This window comes from Theropithecus gelada, chromosome 4 (assembly GCF_003255815.1).
Source record: "Theropithecus gelada isolate Dixy chromosome 4, Tgel_1.0, whole genome shotgun sequence".
Lineage (NCBI taxonomy): Eukaryota > Metazoa > Chordata > Mammalia > Primates > Cercopithecidae > Theropithecus > Theropithecus gelada.
In genome coordinates, this window is record NC_037671.1 from 107,657,024 (window position 1) to 107,680,811 (window position 23,788).

Consider the following 23,788-nt stretch of genomic DNA (forward strand, 5'->3'; position numbering starts at 1 on the left):
TTTTTTTTTTGAGACGGAGTCTCGCTCTGTCGCCCAGGCTGGAGTGCAGTGGCCGGATCTCAGCTCACTGCAAGCTCCGCCTCCCGGGTTCCCGCCATTCTCCTGCCTCAGCCTCCCGAGTAGCTGGGACTACAGGCGCCCGCCACTGCGCCCGGCTAGTTTTTTGTATTTTTTAGTAGAGACGGGGTTTCACCGTGTTAGCCAGGATGGTCTCGATCTCCTGACCTCGTGATCCGCCCGTCTCGGCCTCCCAAAGTGCTGGGATTACAGGCTTGAGCCACCGCGCCCGGCCAATATATTTAAAATATATATAGTAAATACCAGTTTTCACCTTCTGCCATAAAATTTCTCTATAAATTCTAGATATAATCCTTTATCAGATATGTGTATTTCAAATATTTTCTCCCAGTCTTTGGTTTGCCTTTTCATTTTCTTTTTTTTTTTTGAGACGGAGTCTTTCTCTGTCTCCCAAGCTGGAGCGCAGTGGCGCAATCTCGGCTCACTGCAAGCTCTGCCTCCCGGGTTTACACCATTCTCCTGCCTCAGCCTCCCGAGTAGCTGGGACTACAGGCACCCGCCACTTCGCCCCGCTATTTTTTTGTATTTTTCAGTAAAGACGGGGTTTCACCGTGTTAGCCAGGATAGTCTCGATCTCCTGACCTCGTGATCCGCCCGTCTCAGCCTCCCAAAGTGCTGGGATTACAGGCTTGAGCCACCGCGCCCGGCCCGCCTTTTCATTTTTTAAATGGTATCTTCCAAAGAGAAGAAGTTTAAATCGAAAAGAATTAATTTATAACTGGCCCATAATAAATGTATATATGTATGACAAGGGTATATATGTATACATAGTATAATGCATGAACACACAGTATAATGATCAAATCAGAGTTAATACCATATCTCTTTAAACATTTATCATTTCGGCCGGGCCCAGTGGCTCACGCCTGCAATCCCAGCACTTTGGGAGGCTGAGGCAGGCGGACCACGAGGTCAGGAGATGGAGACCATCCTGGCTAACACAGTGAAACCCCGTCTCTAGTAAAAATACAAAAACAAAAAAAAAAAATTAGCTGGGCATGGTGGCAGGTGCCTGTAGTCCCAGCTACTCGGGAGGCTGAGGCAGGAGAATGGCGTGAACCCGGGAGGCAGAGCTTGCAGTGAGCCCGAGATCAAGTCACTGCACTCCAGCCTGGGTGACAGAGCGAGACTCTGCCTCAAAAAAACAAAAACAAAAACAAAAAACATTTATCATTTCTTTGTGGTAACAATACTCAAAATTTTCTCTTCTAGCAATCTTGAAATATGCTCTGTTATTTGCTATACTTACTCTACTGTGTAATAGAACACCAAATCTTATTTTTCCTAATTGTGACTTCGTATCGTTACATTTCAATTAAGTCCAATATCAAGTTTTTTCTTTTATGGATCATGCTTTCTGTATCCAATTCAAGAAATCTTTGTTTAGCCCCAGGCTGCAAAGACTTCTAGAAGTTTAGCTTTTACACTTATGTTGTAGGAGTTATTGAAAAATTATTTTAGGCAGAGAGGAAAAGGGGTCCTGGGAAGTTGTTCTTTTTTTCTAAACATTTTTGTGGAGAATGGGGTCTTGCTATGTTGCCCAGGCAGGTCTCGAACTCCTGGGCTCAAGCTATCCTCCCGCCTCTGCCTCCCTGAGAGCTGGGATTACAGGCCTGAGCCTGTAAATTTCTTAAAGCCAGGCTGGCAATCTTTGATATGCAAATGAAGGCCATTAGAAACTGGGTCCACCCAACATGGCAATTCCTGCAGCCTTCTTGCCCTTGTCCCAGGTGTTCCTGGCAACATGGCTGTCCTCACGTATCCCCAGTAGAACATTCTTGGCGCCCTGCATTTGCATATTAAAAGGCTAGGGTGGGAGGGCCAGCGTTTTCCCTGGGCTACTTGAATGACATGCCTGGTCAAATCAATCCCCTGAGCCCTATACAAATCAGACACCTCCTCCAGCCTCTGCATATAGACCTGGCTGGTATCCAGTGCACTTGGTGACCTCCTCTTTCAGCTTTGGAGCCTCCTCTCCCTCTATCTCTGTATGGGGGAGTCTCTTCCTTCTTGTCTATTAAACTCTCCACTCCTTAAAACCACTCCACATGTGTCCGGGTCATTTTATCTAAACTGGCTTGAGGACTAAGAACCCTGGTGTTCCTCCACTTACTGGAGCCGTATCACTTCTGTCTATGATTCATCTAGAGTTAATTTTTACACAGGGTGTGAGGGAGAATCAAGGTTTTCTTTTTAAAAAACACAGATAATTCAGTTGTTTAAGCACCATTTGTTGAACAGATTATCTTTCCCCCATTGAACTACCTATGCATCTTATAATTACGTTTGGTTACCTTGTAATCTCTATTTATAGCTATGCCCAACTTTTCATTCATAAAATTATTTCTGTGTTCTCTTTTCTTCTCTTGATCAGTTTTGCAAGCAATTTGTCTATTTTGTTGATTTGTTTCCAAAGAACAAATTTTTGGATTTGTTGATCTCTACCTTATCATTTTTTCTCTATAGTACTAATTTTCACTTTCATTTTTATTACTTCTTACTTTTTCTTTCATTGGATTTACTCTCCTGTTCAATTAATAATGTTTTAAGATAAATACCTATCTGACCAATGATCACAGTTTTATTGCTAATATAAGTAATTAAGGATACACATTTATCTCACAGCACCACTTGAAGCATATCTCACAAATTCTGGTATATAATTAAGGAAAAAACTCTTGATTTTTTTTTTTTACCTTGTCCAAATTCCTATCTCAGGCGTCTTGGGAGGCATGCCCTACAAATCATAAATTGTCATCAGACAGGCTGGGTTTTATTTAACCCTATATATCACGATTTACTTTCCAACCTGACTCTGGCATAACATTACAAGACAAAGAAGAAAATCAAAATATTTTACCCCAAAACATGCTTCTTTGCCATATTTTGAAATGGCCCTGCAAAGCTGTTTCTTGTGGGGAAAAGTTTGCATCGGTAAAGAATCTCTACTAATGTCGCTAGATCTTTTTCTTCCAGACCCCTCCCAATTCTAAAGAGACTATCTAAAATCTGAATAGGAAACATTTGTCATCCTACTGTCTCTAACGACATCCACAAAAAGACTTGAAAATAACTTTGGGCTGCACAATCTTTATTTTAACCTGAGTATTACCTTCCTATCAATCCCGGGTCTTCAGACAAACTCAACCAATTGTCAACCAGAAAATACTTAAATTCACCATAGCCTGGAACCTCCCGGACCCCCTTTGAGTTATTCTGCCTTTCTGGACCAAAGCAATGTATTTCTTAAATGTATTTGATTGATGTCTCAAGCCTCTCCAAAGCGTATGAAACCAATCTGTGGCCCGACCACCTTGGGCACATGTTCTCAGGACTTCCTGAGGACTGTGTCACGGGCCATGGTCACTCATAAAGGGCTCAGAATAAATCTCTTTAAATATTTTACAGAGTTTGACTCTTTTTGTCAGCATAATGTTTTCATTATAATTTATATCTAGGGTTTTATAAATGTCTATTAAATATATTCTTTAAATCATGAGCTATTTAACAACATATTTAAAAATGTCTAAACAGGCCGGGCGCGGTGGCTCACGCCTGTAGTCCCAGCACTTTGGGAGGCTGTGGCAGGTGGATCACCTGAGGTCAGGAGTTCGAGGCTGGCCCAGCCAACATGGTGAAACCCTATGTCTACTAAAAATACCAAAAATTAGCCAGGTGTAGTGGCGGGCTCCTGTAATCCCAGCTACTCATGAGACTGGGACAGGAGAATCGCTTGAACCCGGGAGGCAGAGGTTGCAGTGAGCGCCATTGCACTCCAGCCTGGGCAACGAGAGTGAAACTCGGTCACAAGACAAAAAACAAAAACAGACAGGGATCTGTTATCTTTTCATTATTAACTTCTAACCCAGTTGCACCGTGTTCAGAGATCATGGTCTATAATCATAAAACATGACACTGGAAATCTGTTTTTTATTTATGTCCTAGAACAGGATCGGCAAGCTATGGCCTGTGAGCCAAATCTGACCTGTCACCTACTTTTCTATGGCCCACAAACTGAGAATGGTTTTAAGTGGTTCAGAAGAAAAAAATCAAAAGAATGAGATTTTGTTATTTGAAATTACATAAAATTCCAATTTCAGTGTTCATAAATCAAATTTTAAATTTTGTCAATAAAAATATTTTGGAAATCTGATTTTCCTCTTGTTATATAATACCTATATAATATCCTCAATTTTGGCTCCTGGTCCACAAAACCTAAAATATTTACTATCTGACCCGTCATAGAAAAGGTTTGCAGAATCCTGTCCTAGAATATCAATTTTTTAACCCTTCCATGTTTGAGAAAAATGTATGTTCTCCAATTGGTGAATTAAGAACCTATAAATGTCCTTTAGGTCAAGCTTGTTAATTGTGTTGCTCAGATCGTCTGCATCTTTGCTGACTGTCGTTAAAATGTCTGAGTATGTCAATGGATTTATTTTCCTTTCAGTTCTATTAGTTTCCTTCAGTTATTGTGATGCTATTAATAAGTGTATACATATTAAAAATATATGCTTGGTAAACTACAGCTTACCAAATAATGCTTTCTATCTTCAAATCTACTTTATCTGATACTAATATACAGTTACAACAGCTTTATTTTTTTTCTTGGTATTTGCAAGATATATCTTTCTCATCCTTTAAATTTGTTTATGTCCTTAAGTCTGAGGTGTGGCTCTAAACAGTATATACTGTTATCTAGATTTTTACAAATATAATCTGCTAAGCTTTATCTTTTAATTGGTAAATTTAATCTATTTACATTTATTCTAATTAATGTTATGTTGTTCCTATTTTCTACCACCTTGGTTTTTCAGTTTGTCCTACATGGTGTTTCTTTTTAATCTTTTCTAACAAAACAAATGCTATCAATAATCTTCACTGTTACTTATAGTTACAAACATTTAGCTTTTAAAAAAATCTATGGTATTAATGGATATATGACATTTCAGGTAATGAGAAAATAAGTGAACAAACACCAAAAAAACATGAACTTCTGGCTGTTTTTTAAGCAGGGTTTATGGGTTTATGTTGTGTGTGTCAGGCCTCTGAGTCCAACCCAAGCCATCGCATCCCCTGTGACTTGCACGTATACACCCAGATGGCCTGAAGTAACTGAATAATCACAAAATAAGTGAAAATGCCCTACACCTGCCTTAACTGATGACATTCCACCACAAAAGAAGTGAAAATGACCGGTCCTTGCCTTAAATGATGACATTACCTTGTGAAAGTCCTTTTCCTGGCTCATCCTGGCTCAAAAAGCTCCCCCACTGAGCACCTTGTGACCCCGACTCCTGCCCGCCAGAGAAAACATCCCTTTGGCTGTAATTTTCCTTTACCTACCCAAATCCTATAAAACGGCGCTACCCTTATCTCCCTTTGCTGACTCTTCGGACTCAGCCCGCCTGCACCCAGGTGATTAAAAAGCTTTATTGCTCACACAAAGCCTGTTTGGTGGTCTCTTCACACGGACGTGCATGACAGTGTGATCAGCAATGTCTGTATCATGACAATGGCATGGTTTGTGAGATAGCTCTTGAATAGCTGGTCTCAGATTACTGAAAAAAGTTGTTTCCTCAGATAAACTCAGAACTTTGGCTTCACTGACTTTATGTTCCAACCAATTATACTGTCTGGTTTTTCTCATTAACATAAAACAATGTTTTTCAGAAACAATGCATTGCATTCCGGAATAAAATTTAAAAGTTCTTTCATTTTGCAAAGATAATGCTATTTACTTATATGCATTTTAACTATGTATCTTAAAAAAGATTTGTACTAAAAGAAAAAACTATTTTGGGAAATCTCCTTAATCAATAGCCAAAATGCATAGCCAGTAAAAAGAAGCTTCTTAGACATACCAGCAATTTGACATCACACAAAAAAACTGGTAATAGAGGACGTTCACATGGACTAACTGGGTTTCTATTTATTTGTCTAGAGACTTGGTCTTGCTTTGTCGCCAGGCTGGAGCGCAGTGGCACAATCAGAGTTCGCTGCAGCCTCAAATGGCTGGGCTCAAGCCATCCTCCTGCTGCTGCCTTCTGAGTACCTGGGACTACAGGGTGGTGCTACCATACCAAGCTAATTTTAAAACTATTGTTGTCGAGATGAGGTCTTGCTATATTGTCCAGGCTGATCTTGAACTCTGGTCACAAGAGATCCTCCTGACTCAGTCTCCCAACTAGCCACTTGGCCAAATTTGGGTTTATTAGGTCAACATAAAGTGATAAGAATATATCACGACTGGAAAAACAAAACCAGAGAAAACCAAGTATCAAATTACTTAAAAAAACAAAAAACAAAAAAGAAAAGAAAAAAAGTGGCGGCTCATAGCTGTAATCCCAGCACTTTGGGAGGCCAAGGTGGGTGGATCACCTGAGCCCAGGAGTTCAAGAACAGCCTGGGTAACATGGTGAAACCCTGTCTCTATTTTAGAAGAGACAGGGTTTAGTACCTCCCTTTTAGGTACAAAAAATTAGCCGAGTGTGGTGGTGCATGCCTGTAATCCCAGCTACTTAGGAGACTGAAGCACAAGAATTGCTTGAACCCAGGAGACGGTGGTTGCAGCGAGCCAAGATCACGCCACTGCACTCCAGCCTGGGTGACAGAGAGACCCTGTCTCTAAAACAAAACAAAACAAAAAGGCAGAAACTCCAGTTCTTGTGGTTGTTTTTCAACTGCAGAAGGTTGCAATGCTCTTGCTTTACTAAAGAGAGTTCTCAGGCAGGGATTAATTGAAGCTGAGCAGCAGGCTGACCATGCCATTGACCCAGGCAGCTTTTCATCACACTGTCTCAGAGTGTGTGTGCCTGGTACAGCCACCCCTGGTGACTAATACTGTAAAATAATGCGTGTACTGTTCCAAACTCATTTTTGAAATAAAGGACTCTTAATAATTTCCTGAAAAAGAAACTGTTAAAGCATCTCTTAGCTTTTGCCAAATGCATGATTTCTTTGTGACAATGAAAGTCATGCTATATAATGAAGATAATCTGTCATTTCTTCTAAAAAGTAGTCTTTTTCTCTGAGCTGGTTTCAAGGACACTCCTCTTCTAAGCCACAGAACTTTTCCAGGTGCACAAAGCCACCACTACCTTGACCAGTGATCCAACGTCACAAGTGTGTGGTGTCCTTTTAGTTGGATAAGATCTGACTCCAAGACGATTAAAGGCAGCCAAGCCTCTCCCAAAATGCCAGTGTTTAATGATGACGGTTGTTCAATGGGTTCTAAGATTTGAAAAATCTGAGTTCCAAACGGCAAAAGTAAACAAAACTCTAAATGAGATCACAACATACAGTAATTACTTTAGTCGAACCTGGTAGGCAGGCATTTGTGAGATTCTGGGTGCTTCCAGACGTTCTGTGGCCCAGGGAAGCTCATTTGCCTCCAGGGCTAAACTCATCCTCCCTTTCTTGTTTCTAATATCTGCTCCAAACTCTCAATGGAAAGAAACACAAGGGAAGTGCCGGGTGGTGGTGACCTCACAGCTGCTATGGAGATGACAGAGGGCCCCTGCTCACAGAGGCTCCTGCTAGGAGAATCCATGTGCTGGTGGCACTGCTTGGCTGGTGGGGTGGGCCTTTTAATGGTAATGAAGCCTGAGCTCCTTGTGGTATACAGTCATGTCGATTAACAATGGGGATACATTCTAAGAAGTATGTCATTAGGCAAGTCCCTTGTGTGATCACCACAGGGTGCACTTACTCAAACCTGGATGGTAGAGCCTGCTCCACACCTAGGCTGTGTGGGACAGCCTATTGCTCCTAGGCTCCAAACCTGTACACGTGACTAAACCTGTACACATGGCAACTGTAATACCATGGCAAGTATTCATGTGACTAAAGCTATCTAAACATAGACAACATACAGTAAAAATACAGTATAAAAGATAAAAAATGGTTCACCTATAAAGGGCACTTACCATGAATGGAGCTTGCAGGACTGGAAGTTGCTCTGGGTGAGCCAGAGAGTGAGTGGAGAGTGACTGAAGGCCTAGGACATTACCTTGTATGCTATGCAGACTTTATCAACACTGGATACTTAGGCTGCACTCATTTTATTTAAAAAATGGTTCTTTCCTCAATAATAAATTAACCTTAGCTTATTGTAACTGTTTTACTTTTTAAACTTTTCAATTTTTCAAAAAGTTTGATACTTTTTTTGATCCTTTTGTAATAACACTTAAAACACAAACATATTATATAGCTATACCAAAATATTTTTTCTTTATATCCTTATTCTGTAAGCTTTTTCTATGAATATTTTTTTTCTTTTTAAATGTTTTTGCTAAAAACTAAGACACAAACACATTAGCCTAGGCCTACACTGGGTCAGGATGATTCCACCTCCACACCTTGTCCCACTGGAAGGTCTTCAGGGGTGTGATGGTTAATATTAAGTGTCAAACTTGACTGGACTGAAGAATGCAAAGTATTGTTCCTGGCTGTGTTTGAGAGGGTTGTTCCCAAAGGATATTAACAACATTTGAGTCAGTGAGCTGGGAGAGGCAGACCCACCCTCAATCTGTTGGATACCATCTAATCAGCTGCCAGCACAGCTAGAATAAAGCAGGCAGGGGAAGATGGAAGAATGACTTGCAGAGTCTTCCAGCCTTCATCTCTCTCCCATGCTGATGCCTCCTGCCCTCGAACATCAGACTCCAAGTTACTCAGCTTTTGGACTCTCGGGCTTACGCCAGTGGTTTGCCAGGGGCTCTTAGGCCTTCGGCCACAGACTGAAGGCTGCACTGTCAACTTCCCTACTTTTGAGATTTTGGGACTCAGACTGATCCACCACTGGCTTCCTTGCCCCTCAACCTGCAGACGGCCTATTGTGGGACTTCACCTCATGATCATGCGAGTCAATTCTCCCTAATAAACTCCCTTTCATATAGACATCTATCCCATTAGTTCCACCCTCTAGAGAACCCTAACACAAAGGGCAATAACATATCCATGGAGCTGTCATCTCCTATAACAATGCCTTCTTCAGGAATACCTCCTGAAGGGCCTGCCTGAGACTGCTAACTTTCTTTTTTTCAAATAAGTAGAAGTGGCCAGGCATGGTGGCTCACGCCTGTAATACCAGCACTTTGGGAGGCTGAGGCGGGTGGATCACGAGGTCAGGCAGGAGATCGAGACCATCCTGGCTAACATGGTGAAACCCCGTCTCTGCTAAAAAAAATACAAAAAAAATTAGCCAGGAGTGGTGGCGGGCGCCTGTAGTCCCAGCTACTTGGGAGGCTGAGGCAGGAGAATGGTGTGAACCCGGGAGACGGAGCTTGCAGTGAGCCGAGACAGTGCCCCTGCACTCCAGCCTGGGTGACAGAGCAAGACTCTGTCTCAAAAAAAAAAAAAAAAAAAAAAAAGTAGAAGCACACTCTAAAATAATAAAAAGTACAGTAAATACCAGTAACATAGTCATTTGTTATTATCAAGCATTACGGACTTTTGGACTCCATATGCTTGTATAAAAATGTGCTACACTTTTATACAACTGGCATCACAGTAGGTTTGTTCACACCAGTAACACCACAAACACATGAGGAATGTGTCGTGCTGTAATGTCACTAGGTGAGAGAAATTTTTCAGCTCCATTATAACCTTATGAGATCACCATTGTATATGCAGTCTGCGTTAATTGAAACGTCATTATGCAGCATGTAACTACACTACGAATACACGCATTTCCGACAAAAGAGAAAATCCTTTCTTGTTTGGGAGCATTGTTTGGGAGCATGATAATGTGGTGAGGAATTACAGACTCAAACAAACTAGGGTTTGAATTCTGGCTTACCACCCATGAACTTCCTTGGACAAGTTACTGAACTCCTGACCTGGATTCTTCTCTTCTATTAACTGAGAATAACAATATTTTTAGAACAGGGTTCCTGGAGACTGAAAGATATAACGCATAAAAAAGCCAAGCACTCATCTGGCGTTTATCCTTCTCCCTCATTTGGCGTTTATCCTTGATCCTCTTCCATTTCTTCCTCTGAGCAGTGATTTCAAGTCCTCTGGTCACCCTAAATTTGAGGATATGTCTCACCTCATCACTGGGCCTTTCTAGGGAAAAGAATCCCATGCTTTGGTTAATGGAAGAATGACAGCATTTCAGAACCTTTACAGGCCAACTCGGAGAGGTGTCCATTTCACAGAAAACCATGAAAAGCTGCTACCTCAAGGCCTGAAACTCATTTTGGTGATGACCTATGGCTACTGCTTCAGGGCAGGGCAGTTCTGTGCTAGATAAGGTGGTACTGTGATAAGATGCAGGCAGTGCTATAGGCACTTTTCATACACAGTCTTATGTAATCCTCCGTGATCCTGAGGCAGGCACATTATAGCCCCTACATTACAAATAAGAAAACTGAGACACAGGGAAGTATCTCCCACACAAGTCATGGGGTGAGATTCATGGCTGACATTGTCTGATTCCGGAGCTCGTGCTCTTGATCACATGTCCACCCACATGAAGATGTCCACATCTGTGACTCTCCTTCAAGAAGGCCAGTTAATGGTCACAGAGGACGCTCTGCCTCTTCCTTTTCTCACTGTAAGGAGGCCTGAAGGAAACTGGTAAGGCCTTATCAGTCAGTCAATATTATTACATTGACTCTACCAAATCAACTCAGAAAAAAAGAATGCTGCTTTCACACAGGGTCTTTCGTGAGCCGCCGACAATACGATCTTCATTCATTGTAATTTTATGTCACTTGACCGATCTGCAGCTTGGGAAGCTCACAGCTTATTTAAGCATCAGGTGGGAGAGGGAAGGATGAGAATCCAAGTACCTTAGAAGTGTATAGAAAGGCAGCCACAGGGAAATCATTCTGAGAGTTAAAATAGTCCAAGAAACCTCTCATTAATTATTAATTGACACCCCCTGAGGACTCAGGTTCTGAAGTCACAGTTTTGTACAATCCCCAGGATGGGAGCTGCCTGCTCAAACTTGTATCCTTAAACCCATACAAAAAGTGCACCATGAAGCTCTCCCATAAACCAGAACAATCTATGGGAGAACTGGAAACAGCGCAGCTCAGCAGGTGTCCTGGGTACAACTGTTTCCTGAGAGCAGAGGCAAATTTTATCAGAAAGGAAGAGCTGGAAGATGACAACAGGTGGCTGTGCTGATTGAAACCTGCGGAAGAGATTGTAGCCCCCTTCCCTTGTTGAGCAGGTTGTGAGAAGTCACGTGAAGCTCTCCATGAGACCGATGAAATGACAACACAGGGAAGATACCTTTCAAAGGGGGCAAAACAGTGATATGCCAGAGGCCCCAAATTTAACACAGAATTGTAACACTGAAGGGTAAAAAATGATTTCACAGATCTAATTAAAGCTTAAAAGTTGGAGAGTTCGCACAACAGCAGCACGGCTGAAAACGAGGCATGATCCTGCACTCTCTTTTTATCAGTGACACATGCAAAAGAAATGAAAAGCAGGATTTTTTTTTTTTTTTTGAGACGGAGTCTCACGCTGTCACCCAGGCTAGAGTGCAGTGGCGCACACGGCTCACTGCAAGCTCAGCCTCCTGAATAACTGGGACTACAGGCGCCCGCCACCACGCCCAGCTAATTTTTTATATTTTTAGTAGAGATGGGGTTTCACCATGTTCGCCAGGACGATCTCGATCTCCTGACCTCGTGATCCACCCGCCTCGGCCTCCCAAAGTGCTAGGATCACGGCGTGAGCCACTGCGCCCGGCCACAGGATTCTAATTTGATTGATTTCTCTTCCCCCAGCTCTGGAGCACGGGCTGCTGTGTGGTGCTAACGCGCTTGCTCTGGAATGCCTGTCTGGGCATTCTCTACCCCGCAGCCTTTCACTGGCAGAGCTGCGCCTGCCACTCACCTGCGCCCCACGGTCGTTGACCAGCTCCACAGACCACCTGCCCTCGTACTGAATCCACACGAATATGCCTCCATCCGCATCACACGTGGCCAGTTTCTGGTAGGGCTCATTCCACCTCACCAGCACAACCTAGAAAACCACCAAGAAGACATTTACCACAGGAAATGAATCTGTGGGCCAGGATTATTTCTGTGATGTGATCAAACTTGAAAAACTAATTAGAATGCAGTCAGTAAAGGGAGAAGACTGGGGGCGAATGCGGGGATCAGCGGAGGGAACAGCCAGAGTTCACACGAGAGTCCACAGGGAATCAGCCCCACTGACACAGCTTCCTAACAATGAGAGGCAGCGCGAACATGCCCACTACTACAAAAACAAAGAGGGGACCTGGGGCCCGTCCGCACCCAGCACCTGCCTCTCACAGATGATCCTTCACCTGCTGGTCCTGTGCTGTAGGGAAACTATTTTAACAACATTTACTATGGATTTGAATCAGGGTATTATTTATTTAGTATGGAAAGAGGAAAGGGTGAGTACTATTTAGGTTCATTTTCCTCCTGAAGCAAAATTTTCAGTGTCTTTTTTGGTCTACCTTATTTCTAAATAGTTTAGCATTTGAATGTGGTTAATCTGGGAAAAAAAATACATAGTTGAAAAATCTAAGTTGTTTAGGATTTATCACCAGAGGAAATAGGAAGAAATTATAAGTTTCAAAATTTCTAAGAACTTTGTTCTATAATTTGAAAAATTCTGATCACTTATCTAAAAAGGTAGCAGCTCTGCTAGGTGGCTTTTGAGAATAGATGAGTGCCGGAGGAGTCTGAGGGTGGCCTCACAGAGCCCAGTAAAAGTAGCAAGGGACTGAGGGTTACGGAATGGTTCCCGGACACCATGAGCCACAAAAGCAACACAGCAGGGCTCACCCTGGAGAATGTTCCCTGAGGCTGTTCCTGACTGGCCCATCCTGGTGATCACGAATTAATTCTGAGACATTCAGCACACATTTTTTACGTTCATGCTATGTGACTAATACTGAGTTGGTAGCTATGAAACACACCTGCTGTTCTCAGGTAAGTTCCAGCTGGGAAGTCAGAACCTCCAGACACGCAGCTAGATACTGACATACATCAATAAAATGAGAGCTATTATTAACCAGCAAGAGTACTCCTGCTATGAATAAAAAAAGATTTGAACCTTTGTCTACTCCCAGCATTTAGTGCCTAATAGCTAATCATAATAGTTGTGAACATGTGGCACTGGTGTTAATGGTTTCCAAATTCTAATTTATATCTGAAAACAAAAAGGACTGATGGTTAAAGACTTCCACAGTGCCCAGGCCCCTCCTCACACCCTCTGTCCAAAGTACAATTTCTGCTTTCAGACTAACGCATAAACCCTGGGACTTCTCAAAGCAATGCCATGGACATACCTGATTTTAGGTCTTTAAACTTGTGTCTAGGGCACCAGAGGGCTAGGAGGAACCCCCAAGAACCACCTGATTTAGTCTGCCTTGAGCAGCCTTGGTTGGCCACACTTGGTGTTATCTGCACTTGTTGTAAAATGTATAATAAAATCAATTTTTTCGAGAGGAAATTATTCTACTTAAAGTGTGAAGAATATCATAGCTCTTTTTTAAAACTGCAAAAATCAGAGGCAGCTGTGAGGCTGAGATCTTTTCAGACCTGGTGATAACCAGGAAAACTGAATCCAGTTGACGGCTCACCTTGCATGAATGTGGACACGAAGAACTCCCAGGTGGCCCCATCTAGCTGTATCCTCTCTGTTGAGACCCTCTTCCTTGCTCTAGTCATAGCTCTGCGGATGCAGTGCTTACGTAACTATCAGCTTGTGAACACCACCCCCCACCACAGGTCTGTGCTGCTTGAGGAAAAGGACAGCATGTTCACCTTTGAATACTGACATATAGTAATTCTGAATATATTGTGCAAACAACAATATATTATTAGAGGTTGTAATCCTTGTTAACTTATATCTTTGAACTATATAGAAGGTATTGAAAATGATTTCAAGTAGTCTACTTTCCTTTTTTTTTTCTCCAATTTTGCCCAGGTGGCCTCGACCGCACAGCCTCGCCTCCTTTTGCGCCAGGACAACCGGCCGCAGCCACCGCGGCTCCCTCAAGTAGTTTACTTTCAATTCCCAAAGGCATTTGAACAACAGCATACACTGCCTGCCTGCCTATGATAAACCAGACACTGTTAGGGCTAAGGACAGCGATTAGGACATCTTGTGTCCCTGGAGTTGTTTCCTAAACAGACATTAATATAGTCCTCTGTACAAAGACACAGGAGGGGGCTCAACTCACGTGGGGAGCAGGGCAACAAACCCAGATTCATTTTTTTTTAGCTTAGTTTAAAAAATCCTGTATTAGAATTACTGATTTTTTTAAGTTAGACCAACATCAACAAAAGTCCTTAAATGACACTGAACATGTCATAAAATTTAGGATTTCCAAATGGTAAATAAAAGCCAACTTCACAAACTTCTTTCAGATCTGCCAATGATTTGACCCAAGCACTAGAATCCACAAATGTGCATGTGGCTACAATTTGGTCCCTAACACATTAGTTATCTAAACCCATAGTCATTCATGTACTTCAGAATGGCCACTGTGGAATGGAACATGACAAATTAAAAACACAATATTCATGACTGATCAGTTTTTAAATTATTACCTTATTTAAATGTAATACCAATGAATACTCATCCACTATGATCCTCTCTGTAAAATAATACTGGATGACAAGATGTCATACTCCAGAGGAGAGGGGCTAGACACATTATCTACCTTTTTACCTTTAAACATCCATCAAAAACAAACCTCTTCATGAAAAAGCTTGAACGGTCATAGCATGACACAAACACAAAAGAGTGGAGGCAAAAAATATTTTCAAATGATTTCTAATGTGAAATTAAAGATTTTTTGGTCTTTATGACAACACAGTTGCCATTGTTGGATAAACGAAATGTTCACAGACTCAATTTCATCTTTCAGAAATTCTTCATCAGTTGAGATGCAGCAGTACATGGAAACGTGGTCCCATTTACAGACTTTGCTAAGAGTTCCAACAGTATAAACGAATAGGTGAGTAACACCCTTAGAGACAGAAATCTTTCCAGTGATTTTTGGTTTAAAAATAAAGCCAAACTGCTAATGCTGTTATTCCCATTTCCTCCCCTGTCTACAATTTACAGCTGCAGCCTTATCTCCCAGTAGCTTACTTCCTGTTCTCTAAATCCTTCCAGCCTATTTGGCAATGTTAGGACATACCAGAATGTTGAGGAATTGCCAACTGGGGGCCAGCTGGGTTCTCAGTTGCCCGAATTTTGTGCTATGGGGCTATGGATCTGCCCAGCTATCCAGAGATAGAGCTTTCCTTCCCTTCTCAAGGAAAATGTGACTGTCGTTGACTCTCAGCACCAAAGAACTTCTATCTTGGGGTATTAGCTAAAGGGTATGTTCTTTGACTAAAAAGTCAGAGGAAAAGGTTAGTTTTGACCTAGGCCTTTGATGGTTCAAAAAATACCAACCTATTACCCTCTCTAATATAAGACATGTTCTCTCATTTTAGAGTGTTACTGTTGTCAGTAAAGCTATTAAAGGTAGGAAAATCTCCACAAAAAAACAAAGGGCAGAACTGCTAAAAGTCTGTATTTGGGCCATAATCTAAGACCCTAAGTCAGTCACATCACTTCTTACACCTAGAACTACTTTTAGGGAAAGCAAAACAAGCATCACTTTGCCCATCCCAAGGATGTTCATCTTCTGAGTCAGAAGCCTTCCAAATGGTGTTGACAGACAGATTTACACAAGAAGTCATCTCAGGGAACAACCAGTGTCATCACTGTTTAGAAGGATTTCTCTCAACCTAAAGCAAATGTAATCTGAATGAACACTAAATACACACAGCTCAAGTAAGAAATCCCTGTGATTATCACCACTCTGTTCTTCTGCAATTTATTAAGTGAACCAGCAACAACTACAGTTGTGCAAGAAAAACAAAGTGATTGCCAAGTTAATTGTAGACATATTTGGTCATTTTAACGAACCAAAAGCACCCTGAAAAAGAGGCTGGAAGAAATTCAACTAGAACAATGGTTCCGCAGACTGCTGCCCCCAGAGATGTCACTGGGAGGTCAGGGTTCAGGAAGGCGGGCTCTGGAGTCTGGCTGCCTGACTCTGACTCTGGGCCTCCTCACTCACCCACCAGCTGCACAGCAGTGGCCACCAGGACCCTCTTGCTGCCCTTTTCCTCGTCCGCTTGACACACGCCATAGTAGCATACCCCTCACTGAGTTGTGAGGAGTATCATAAGAAAGGACCTCAGACTGGGGCCAGGCACACTGCAAACATTCAGCAAATGAGAGCTCTGTGTTATTAATTCACAAACTCAAAACTCCAGAAGATAAAGACTGGTTCAGCACAGTATTTACATATATAGTTTCCTCTTTAATGAAAGATAAACGTTTTGAAAGGTAATCTCCCTTTCCAGACCCGTCTGCCACCACTTGCACTCCCTACCCAACTCTGTAACTTAAAAAGCAACATCACCACATGCTTCGTGCCACCCTTGGCCAGGAACACCCTTCTGCCCCTTGCCGCCTGGTGAGTAAAGGCTTCCCTGAAGTTCCAAGCAATCCCACTTGCTCTGCGTGCAGCACCTTTTGCACAGTCCCGGCGCATGCGGTACACTGCGCTCCCTCACGCAAATGTTCCACACCAGACTGAGAACTTTGTAACTTTTGTTCTATTAAACTATTCTTGAAAGATGATTAACCATATCTGTTCCCTCTCTCTCTCTCAAGAGTAAGATGTTAAAACTGATTCAGATGAGAAGGGGGTGGATAACAGATTACTGAGACAAAATTCACATATGTAATTCACCCATTGTCAATGTACAATGCAATGGTTATTAGTATATTCACAGAGTTGTCCAACCTTTCAAATATGGTTTAGAACATCTATGTCAACCCCCAAAGCCCTGTACTTTTCAGTTACCACCAACCAACCACACAATATTTCACTCCAGCCCTAAGCAACCAATTCTCTGGTGTTACAGATATGCCTACTCTGGACATTCCATATAAAAGGAATCATACGATACATGGTCTTTTGTCACTGGCTTCCTTCTCTTAGCATGTTTTCAGGGTTTATCCATGTTGTAGCATATATCAGTGTTTACCTTTAAAATATAGCCCAGTAAGAGAGACCACATTTTGTTGATCTGTTCATCAGCTGATGAACATCTGGGCTGTTCATCAACTTTTAGCTATTATGAATACTGCTATGAACTTTTGTGTGCAAATTTTCTAGTATAAACATGTTTCATTTTTCTTGGGTCTATACCTAGGAGTGGAGTTGCTGGGTCAAATGATAATTCTATGTTCAGCTTTTTGAGGAACTACAGGACTGGTTTCCAAAGTGATGCATCAATTTACAACCCCACTAGCAATGGATGAGGTTTCCAGTTTCTCCAAACTCTCTCTAATACTTGCTATTGCCTGTCTTCTAAAAAATGATAGCCACCCTGGTGAGTGTGCAGCAGTTTAATGTGCATTTCCCTGATGGCTAATGATGTTGAGCATCTTCTCATGTGCTTGCTTGTGTATTTTTTGAGAAATGTCTATTCAGATCATTTGCCTATTTTTAGTTGGGTAGTCTTTTCTATTACTGAGTTGTAGGAGTTTCTCTTAAGCCCTCTGAAACGCTAACTACATTTGAAGAAAACTTTAGGTTTTATTTCCAGATAGACAAATTTATTTTATCTCATTTAAATGTTCACAAATCCAGTTCTCATTCAAACACAATTCAATTAATCTCAGTTGGTTGATAAGAATCTGTGAATGAAATGGCCTAGAGATAATAAAGGAATTCAGAAAACACAGATCTGTGGTCAGAGCCCTGGAATCCGGGGACCACGGTGCCTCAAACTAGTTCTGAACCTGCATGTGCTGGGGGATGACCTTCTAGTCCCAGCTTCTTTAGGACACGTCCCAGGAAACACAGTTACACATTCTTTCCTGTATTTTCCAAACTTTGTTGTCAGAAAATAATATATCTTCTTATTGGATAGAGTTTATACTATTAGCCAGGCCTGAATTAGGAAAAAGAGAACTCCACACCAAATCTGATATGAACGCAAAACGACCATTCCACCCTTCTCATCTATTAAGTGGCAGCAATATTCTTCCATTAAAGCAAGATAAAACAATGCTGAAGAGCTACATTATAATTACCGTCTGGCGGAAACCCAACAGTTAGTATTTTCATCTTTTGACCATATTCAGGCATTCACCTGCCTCAAAATCCTGTGGAATAGTACCCCCTATGACTCTAACTTCTATTCTTTTCCACTCATCATAGCTGCTAACTCCTGAATAAAAATTCTACTGGAAACTATGTTCAATCACATGCACTATTCATTGAGGTTGCAAATCACTTTGAAAACTTGTGAAATTCACATTTTTCCTTATCACCACTTTTCACTCACTCTCAACTAAATACCCTTGGTGTATCTAGTAGTTATTAGTATTAGTAGTTAATTTAGAGCTAAAACAGACATCTAAACATCGATGTTTAGAGCTCTGGCTTGTAGATGAGGAAAGGTAGGCTAATGAGGTGAACAAACTTTCCTAAGGTCACAAAGCAAGTTCAAGGTTAGGTCAGGGTCCCAGAGGCTCTGTCTTCTCTCTTGTTCAGAGTACCTGTCAACCAAGCTGGCACCTGTGGCCGTCAATCACTCAGCCAATGAGTATTCAGGAGGCACCAAACAGGTGCATTCAGGGAGGACACACAGAGGGGAGAGACGCCTGCCCTCAAGGAGCACCTGGTGGAACACTCAGAGGAGCCACTTCATTCTTTGCTTTTTAAGCATGTGTTCTTGCTGTCATACTTTGGCAATGCAAAAATATCCTAGAAAACAACTGTATCAATTAGTTCTGGTTCTGAGGGAAGAAAATAAAATCACACTAAAAAGAAATAAACTAAGACATTAGTGATGGTGTGTGATGGGAGAAAAGCTGAGTGTTGGGAGAAGCTGAGGCAGGGCTTGCATGTCTGACATAATGTAAAAGAGTCTTGGAACATGTCCGGGGTCCAGGGTCTAAAACTCCCTGTGGCCTTTGGAGCGCCAAGCTCTGCGCTAAAGGGTGGAAGGCTACCCTGACGCACCACAATCTAAGCCCAGGGCATAAAACCCCTCGTGGCTTGGAGAGAATCCAGGGCTCATGGCTCTGGAATGTGTCTAGACTCACTGGCTCCTCGCTCTCCCAGGATCGATCGTATCTTGAATTAAAAGAACCTGCTCTCCATTATCTCAAGTAGCAGAGCAGATGCTAAACCATCACAGCTGTAAATCATGTGCTTAATGTAACGGCACCCTTTCGACCCCCACATTCTCAACACCCGTTTCTTTGTTTGATCACCAATAAATAGTCTGGGCTTCCAGGGTTCGGGGCCTTCGCAGCCTCCATACACTAGCGATGGCCCCCTGGACCCACTTTCTCTCTCAAACTGTCTTTTCTCATTCCTTTGACTCTGCTGGACTTCGTCACCCCCACGACCTGGTGTTGGGTCTGATCACCCCAACAAGTGTGTTATAAATGATTTTTATTTAAACTTTTCCTTCTTTTCTGATTTTCCCACAATGAACATATTTTACTTCCATCGCATGTCTGAAAAAACTATCTTGTTAGTGAATTTAAACAATGTATTTTAGCAACAATAAGTTTAAGTCATTTTTACATACATTATTTTACATAGCTTATTTTATCTCCACAAATATCTTAGAAGGAGGTATTGCCATTACTATTACCTTGCTTCAGATAAGTGAAGCTGAAAGGTTAAAATCTCTCCATAGACTTAACTTAAAAATCGTAGGCAATATTTATGACATATATAAAAGTTTAAAGAAAAATTTACTATGAAGTGTTCTCATTCAGCTTAAAATATCACCAGTACTATCCAGAGTCCTGTGTATTCCTCAGGCCTCAGTCTTTTCTCGTTTGAGGAAAAAAATGACCTTATGGACATTTCATGTTTTTAATTCACAGGCATTTTTATACCTTAATCATACATGTACAGATCCTCAATACATTATTCTTAAAGGTTTTTATTTTATATATTACAGAAAAAATGTAACATACACCAAAGAAGAGCAACTGGGTTTAATAACCTTCCGTGTACCCATCATCCAGCTTTAAAATAATCCACCTGTTTGCATGCTGTAACCTTTAAAAAACTATATATAGTTTTTACTTATGGAGTACATGAGATGTGTTGATGCAGGCATGCAATGTGAAATAAGCACATCTTAGAGAAAGGGGTATCTACCCCCTTAGGCATTTATCCTTTGTGTTACCAAAAATCCAATTACTCTTAAAGTACTTTTAAAATGTACAATTATTATTAACTATAGTCACCCTGCTGTACTATCAAATACTAAGTGTAATTCTTTTTTTTGTACCCATTAACCATCCCTACCTCCCCCCACCCCAACCTCCCACTACCCTTCCCAGCCTCTGGTAACGATCCTTCTTCTCTCTATGTCCATGAGGTCAATTGTTCTGATTTTTAGATTCCACAAATAAGTGAGAATATGCAATGTTTGTCTTTCTGTGCCTGGCTTATTTCACTTAACATAACGATCTCCAGTTCCATACATGTTGTAGCAAATGACTAAATCTCATCATTTTTTATGGCTGAGTAGTACTCAATTGTGTATGTATCACATTTTCCTAATCAATTCAGCTGTTGATGGACACTTGGATTGCTTCCAAACCTTAGCTACTGTAAACAGTGCTGCAACTGGAGTGCAGATATCTCTTCGATACACTGATTTCCTTTATTTTGGGTATATACGCAGCAGTAAGACTGCCGGATCATAAGGTACCTCTAACAATTTGGAGGTTTTCAGGAACCTCCAAACTGTTCTCCATAGTCATTGTACTAATTTACATTCCCACCAAGGGTGTACAAGGGTTTCCTTTTCTCCACATCCTCACCAGCATTTGTTATTGCCGGATATTTGGAATAAAAACCATTTTAACTGGGGTGAGATGATACAATTTTGATTTGGATTTCTCTGATGATCATTGATTATGACCAACTGAGGGTAAATCTCTTAATCCTTAATGACCTTCCTCTTTATTCTTTTTTGCCGACTTGCTATGGCTTAAAAGTGAATTTGGGCCGGGTGTGGAGGCTCACGCCTATAATCCCAGCTCTTTTGGAGGCCAAGATGGGCAGATCACCTGAGGTCGGGAGTAGAGCCCAGCCTGACCAACGTGGAGAAACCCCGTCTCTACTAAAAACACGAAATTAGCCAGGCATGGTAGTGCATGCCTGTAATCCCAGCTACTCGGGAGGCTGAAGCAGGAGAATCGCTTGAAGCCTGGAGATAGACGTTGTGGCGAGCCAAGATCGCGCCATTGCACTCCAGCCTAGGCAACAAGAGCGAAACTCCGGATAAATAATAATAATTTAAAAAAAAAAAAAAAGGGCATCATGTTTGTTATTTTTATAGGATTAAGGGCAATTTTCTTTTCCTGCTTTTCGGTTTCTTCATCTAGTCCAGCTGTCCAGTTGGACCCGCCCAGCCGGGACGTGTGCCTCTCTCTGGCGAACCTCTCTCTCAACTCTGTCTTCCCTGAGCGCTGCTCTGGGGTGAGAATGTCCCTCTAAGGCACACTGGAGGCCCACCTGTTTAAGCATTTCTGGAGCAGGATGGGGGTTTTGAGTTTGGAAAGGGATTATCTGAAAACAAAGCAAACCAGAGAACCCAGGTGCCAATAAAGCTGCAAATAAAAATTACTTTAAGTATCAAAAGAGTAGTATTAGGGAATCTTAAATTAGAAAATAAGATATTCTGAATAAAAAGCACTAGCCCTTAAAAATAATCAGTGAGGTCATTATTGTCTATTAGCAAATGATACATCTTTCCTTTGCATTCAGATGTGATTCAAATTTGCAACAGAGATCCTAACTCAAATTACAAGCTTCACACTGATCACCCACTAATGTAGACTACTGGGTTGGTGCAAAAGTAATTGAGGTTTTTGCCATTATAGATATGGATACAGCCTTGATCTAAGCAAACAAATCTCTGAGCTATATAACATCATTCAGACATTTAAAAAAAATTATTGAATTTCTTAAAATCTCTCCCAGTATCTACAGAAAAGCATAAAGCATTAACCAGTCAACCTACCATATTAATAGGCTCTCAATATCTACCAAAAAGCCTCATATGTATCTATCATCTTATTATTTAAGCCTCTGCTAAATTATCATACATGATTCAAAATGTTTCATTCTAAAACAAGAGAGTTAACTTCCTGTATATGTAAGGAAATGGACAGATTACAAAAGGACCTGATTCTCAACCCTGTGGCCTGGAACCTGGAGCAGGCATCATCATCTCCATTTTACAGAAAAGGCAACTGGGGTTCAGAGGTTAATTGGCCCAAAGAACCCAATCAGCACAAGGCAGGGCAATGACCAGGGGCCAGCGCATCCATTCCTAGTCCAGCATGTTTTCCTCTTTTAAAAATAAGGTAGGTCTGAATCATTTGATGGTCCTGTTGTTTGGCAACACCTATTCATCCCAGGAAAACAATTGTATTTGTGCAGAATGCTCACATTTTTAAAATTAGCTGGAAGATTGCACACCACCACCCAATGCAAGGTCTGAAGCCACAACACCATGCACAAATTAAATATGCTCTTGACCTTAGTGATATTATGGTATGATGGCTTCAGGGGGAAAAAAAAGCACTAATCTTAAGCATCTACCTACTGCTAATCCTTCACCAAATTTGCTAAAGGAAAATTCAATTATTAAAGTAGTTGTCTATTTTGATTGAAATTTTATGTTTTAAATATAAGCCTTACCTATCAGCTATGTATTTTAGTCATTTACATTTAATCTATTAATTTCCAAGATGTTTTTCTTCATTTTTCAGAGGAGTTAAGACAGCAGGATTCTCTACATTCTGCTCTATAAAATCTCTACCACTTAGCCCACCATGTTTAGCATTTGGACGGGAAATGGCACTGCTCTGCACGTACAACCACCACCTTTGACTGGTAGCCAAGTTTGTTTGGCTACCAACTGAAGATAAATCTTAGCTCATCATCTGACACCCCCAACTATCAACCCACATCAAAGCCTGCTTCTGAGCCATGCGTGAGCAGAGCAAAGCTAGAACCGGGAAATTCTTCTTGGCTGGCAAAAGAAAATCTGAATTTCAGTTTGGGCTTTAGCATTCTGCGTCTTCATTTTGTCTGAAAAGTCAATTTGGTCTAGATACTTTCTAAGGATTCTTCTAGTTCTATTATTTCAATTCATTGGATCTTATTCAAATAAATACTAAGCAAATACAACATGCCCGCTGCTAAGTGTAATCTCACAAAACTTAAAAGATTTACCACTCAAGAAGAAAATCCAGCAGCTGGATCATAACACAATCACCTGGAAGCAGGAGTGCTCTTTTTCTGACAGGCTGGATGTGTGAGTTCAGGAATCACCAGGTGGAAGCGGGAGTGGTACAACTCATGGTTGCCCTAGGATCCACCAGCAAAACCTGCTTCCTGTCCTCACAACCTTATGCTCTGCTGGCCTATAGGTCTCAGATCCAAAGGAAGACATGCTTCCAGCAGGAGATACAACAATGATTCCACTGAGCTGGAAGCTAAGACTGCTGCCTTGGCCACTTTAGGTTCCTCACACCTCTGAATCAACAGGCAGAGAAGGGAGTTTCTGTGCTGGCCGGGGTGACTGACCCTGACAATCATGTGGACACTGGATTACGAATCCACTATGCAGGTAAG

At 41.5% G+C, this 23,788-nt stretch overlaps 1 protein-coding gene across 1 annotated transcript in view; it reads right to left on the reverse strand.

The window, feature by feature from the left end:
* The window catches only part of TULP4 (tubby like protein 4), a 230,416-nt gene that overhangs the window by 89,482 nt on the left and 117,146 nt on the right, over nucleotides 1-23,788 (reverse strand). Inside the window, exon 3 of the mRNA XM_025382297.1 lies at nucleotides 11,938-12,066. Within this exon, the coding sequence (XP_025238082.1) occupies nucleotides 11,938-12,066 (129 nt within the window). The remainder of the gene's footprint in view (nucleotides 1-11,937; nucleotides 12,067-23,788) is intronic.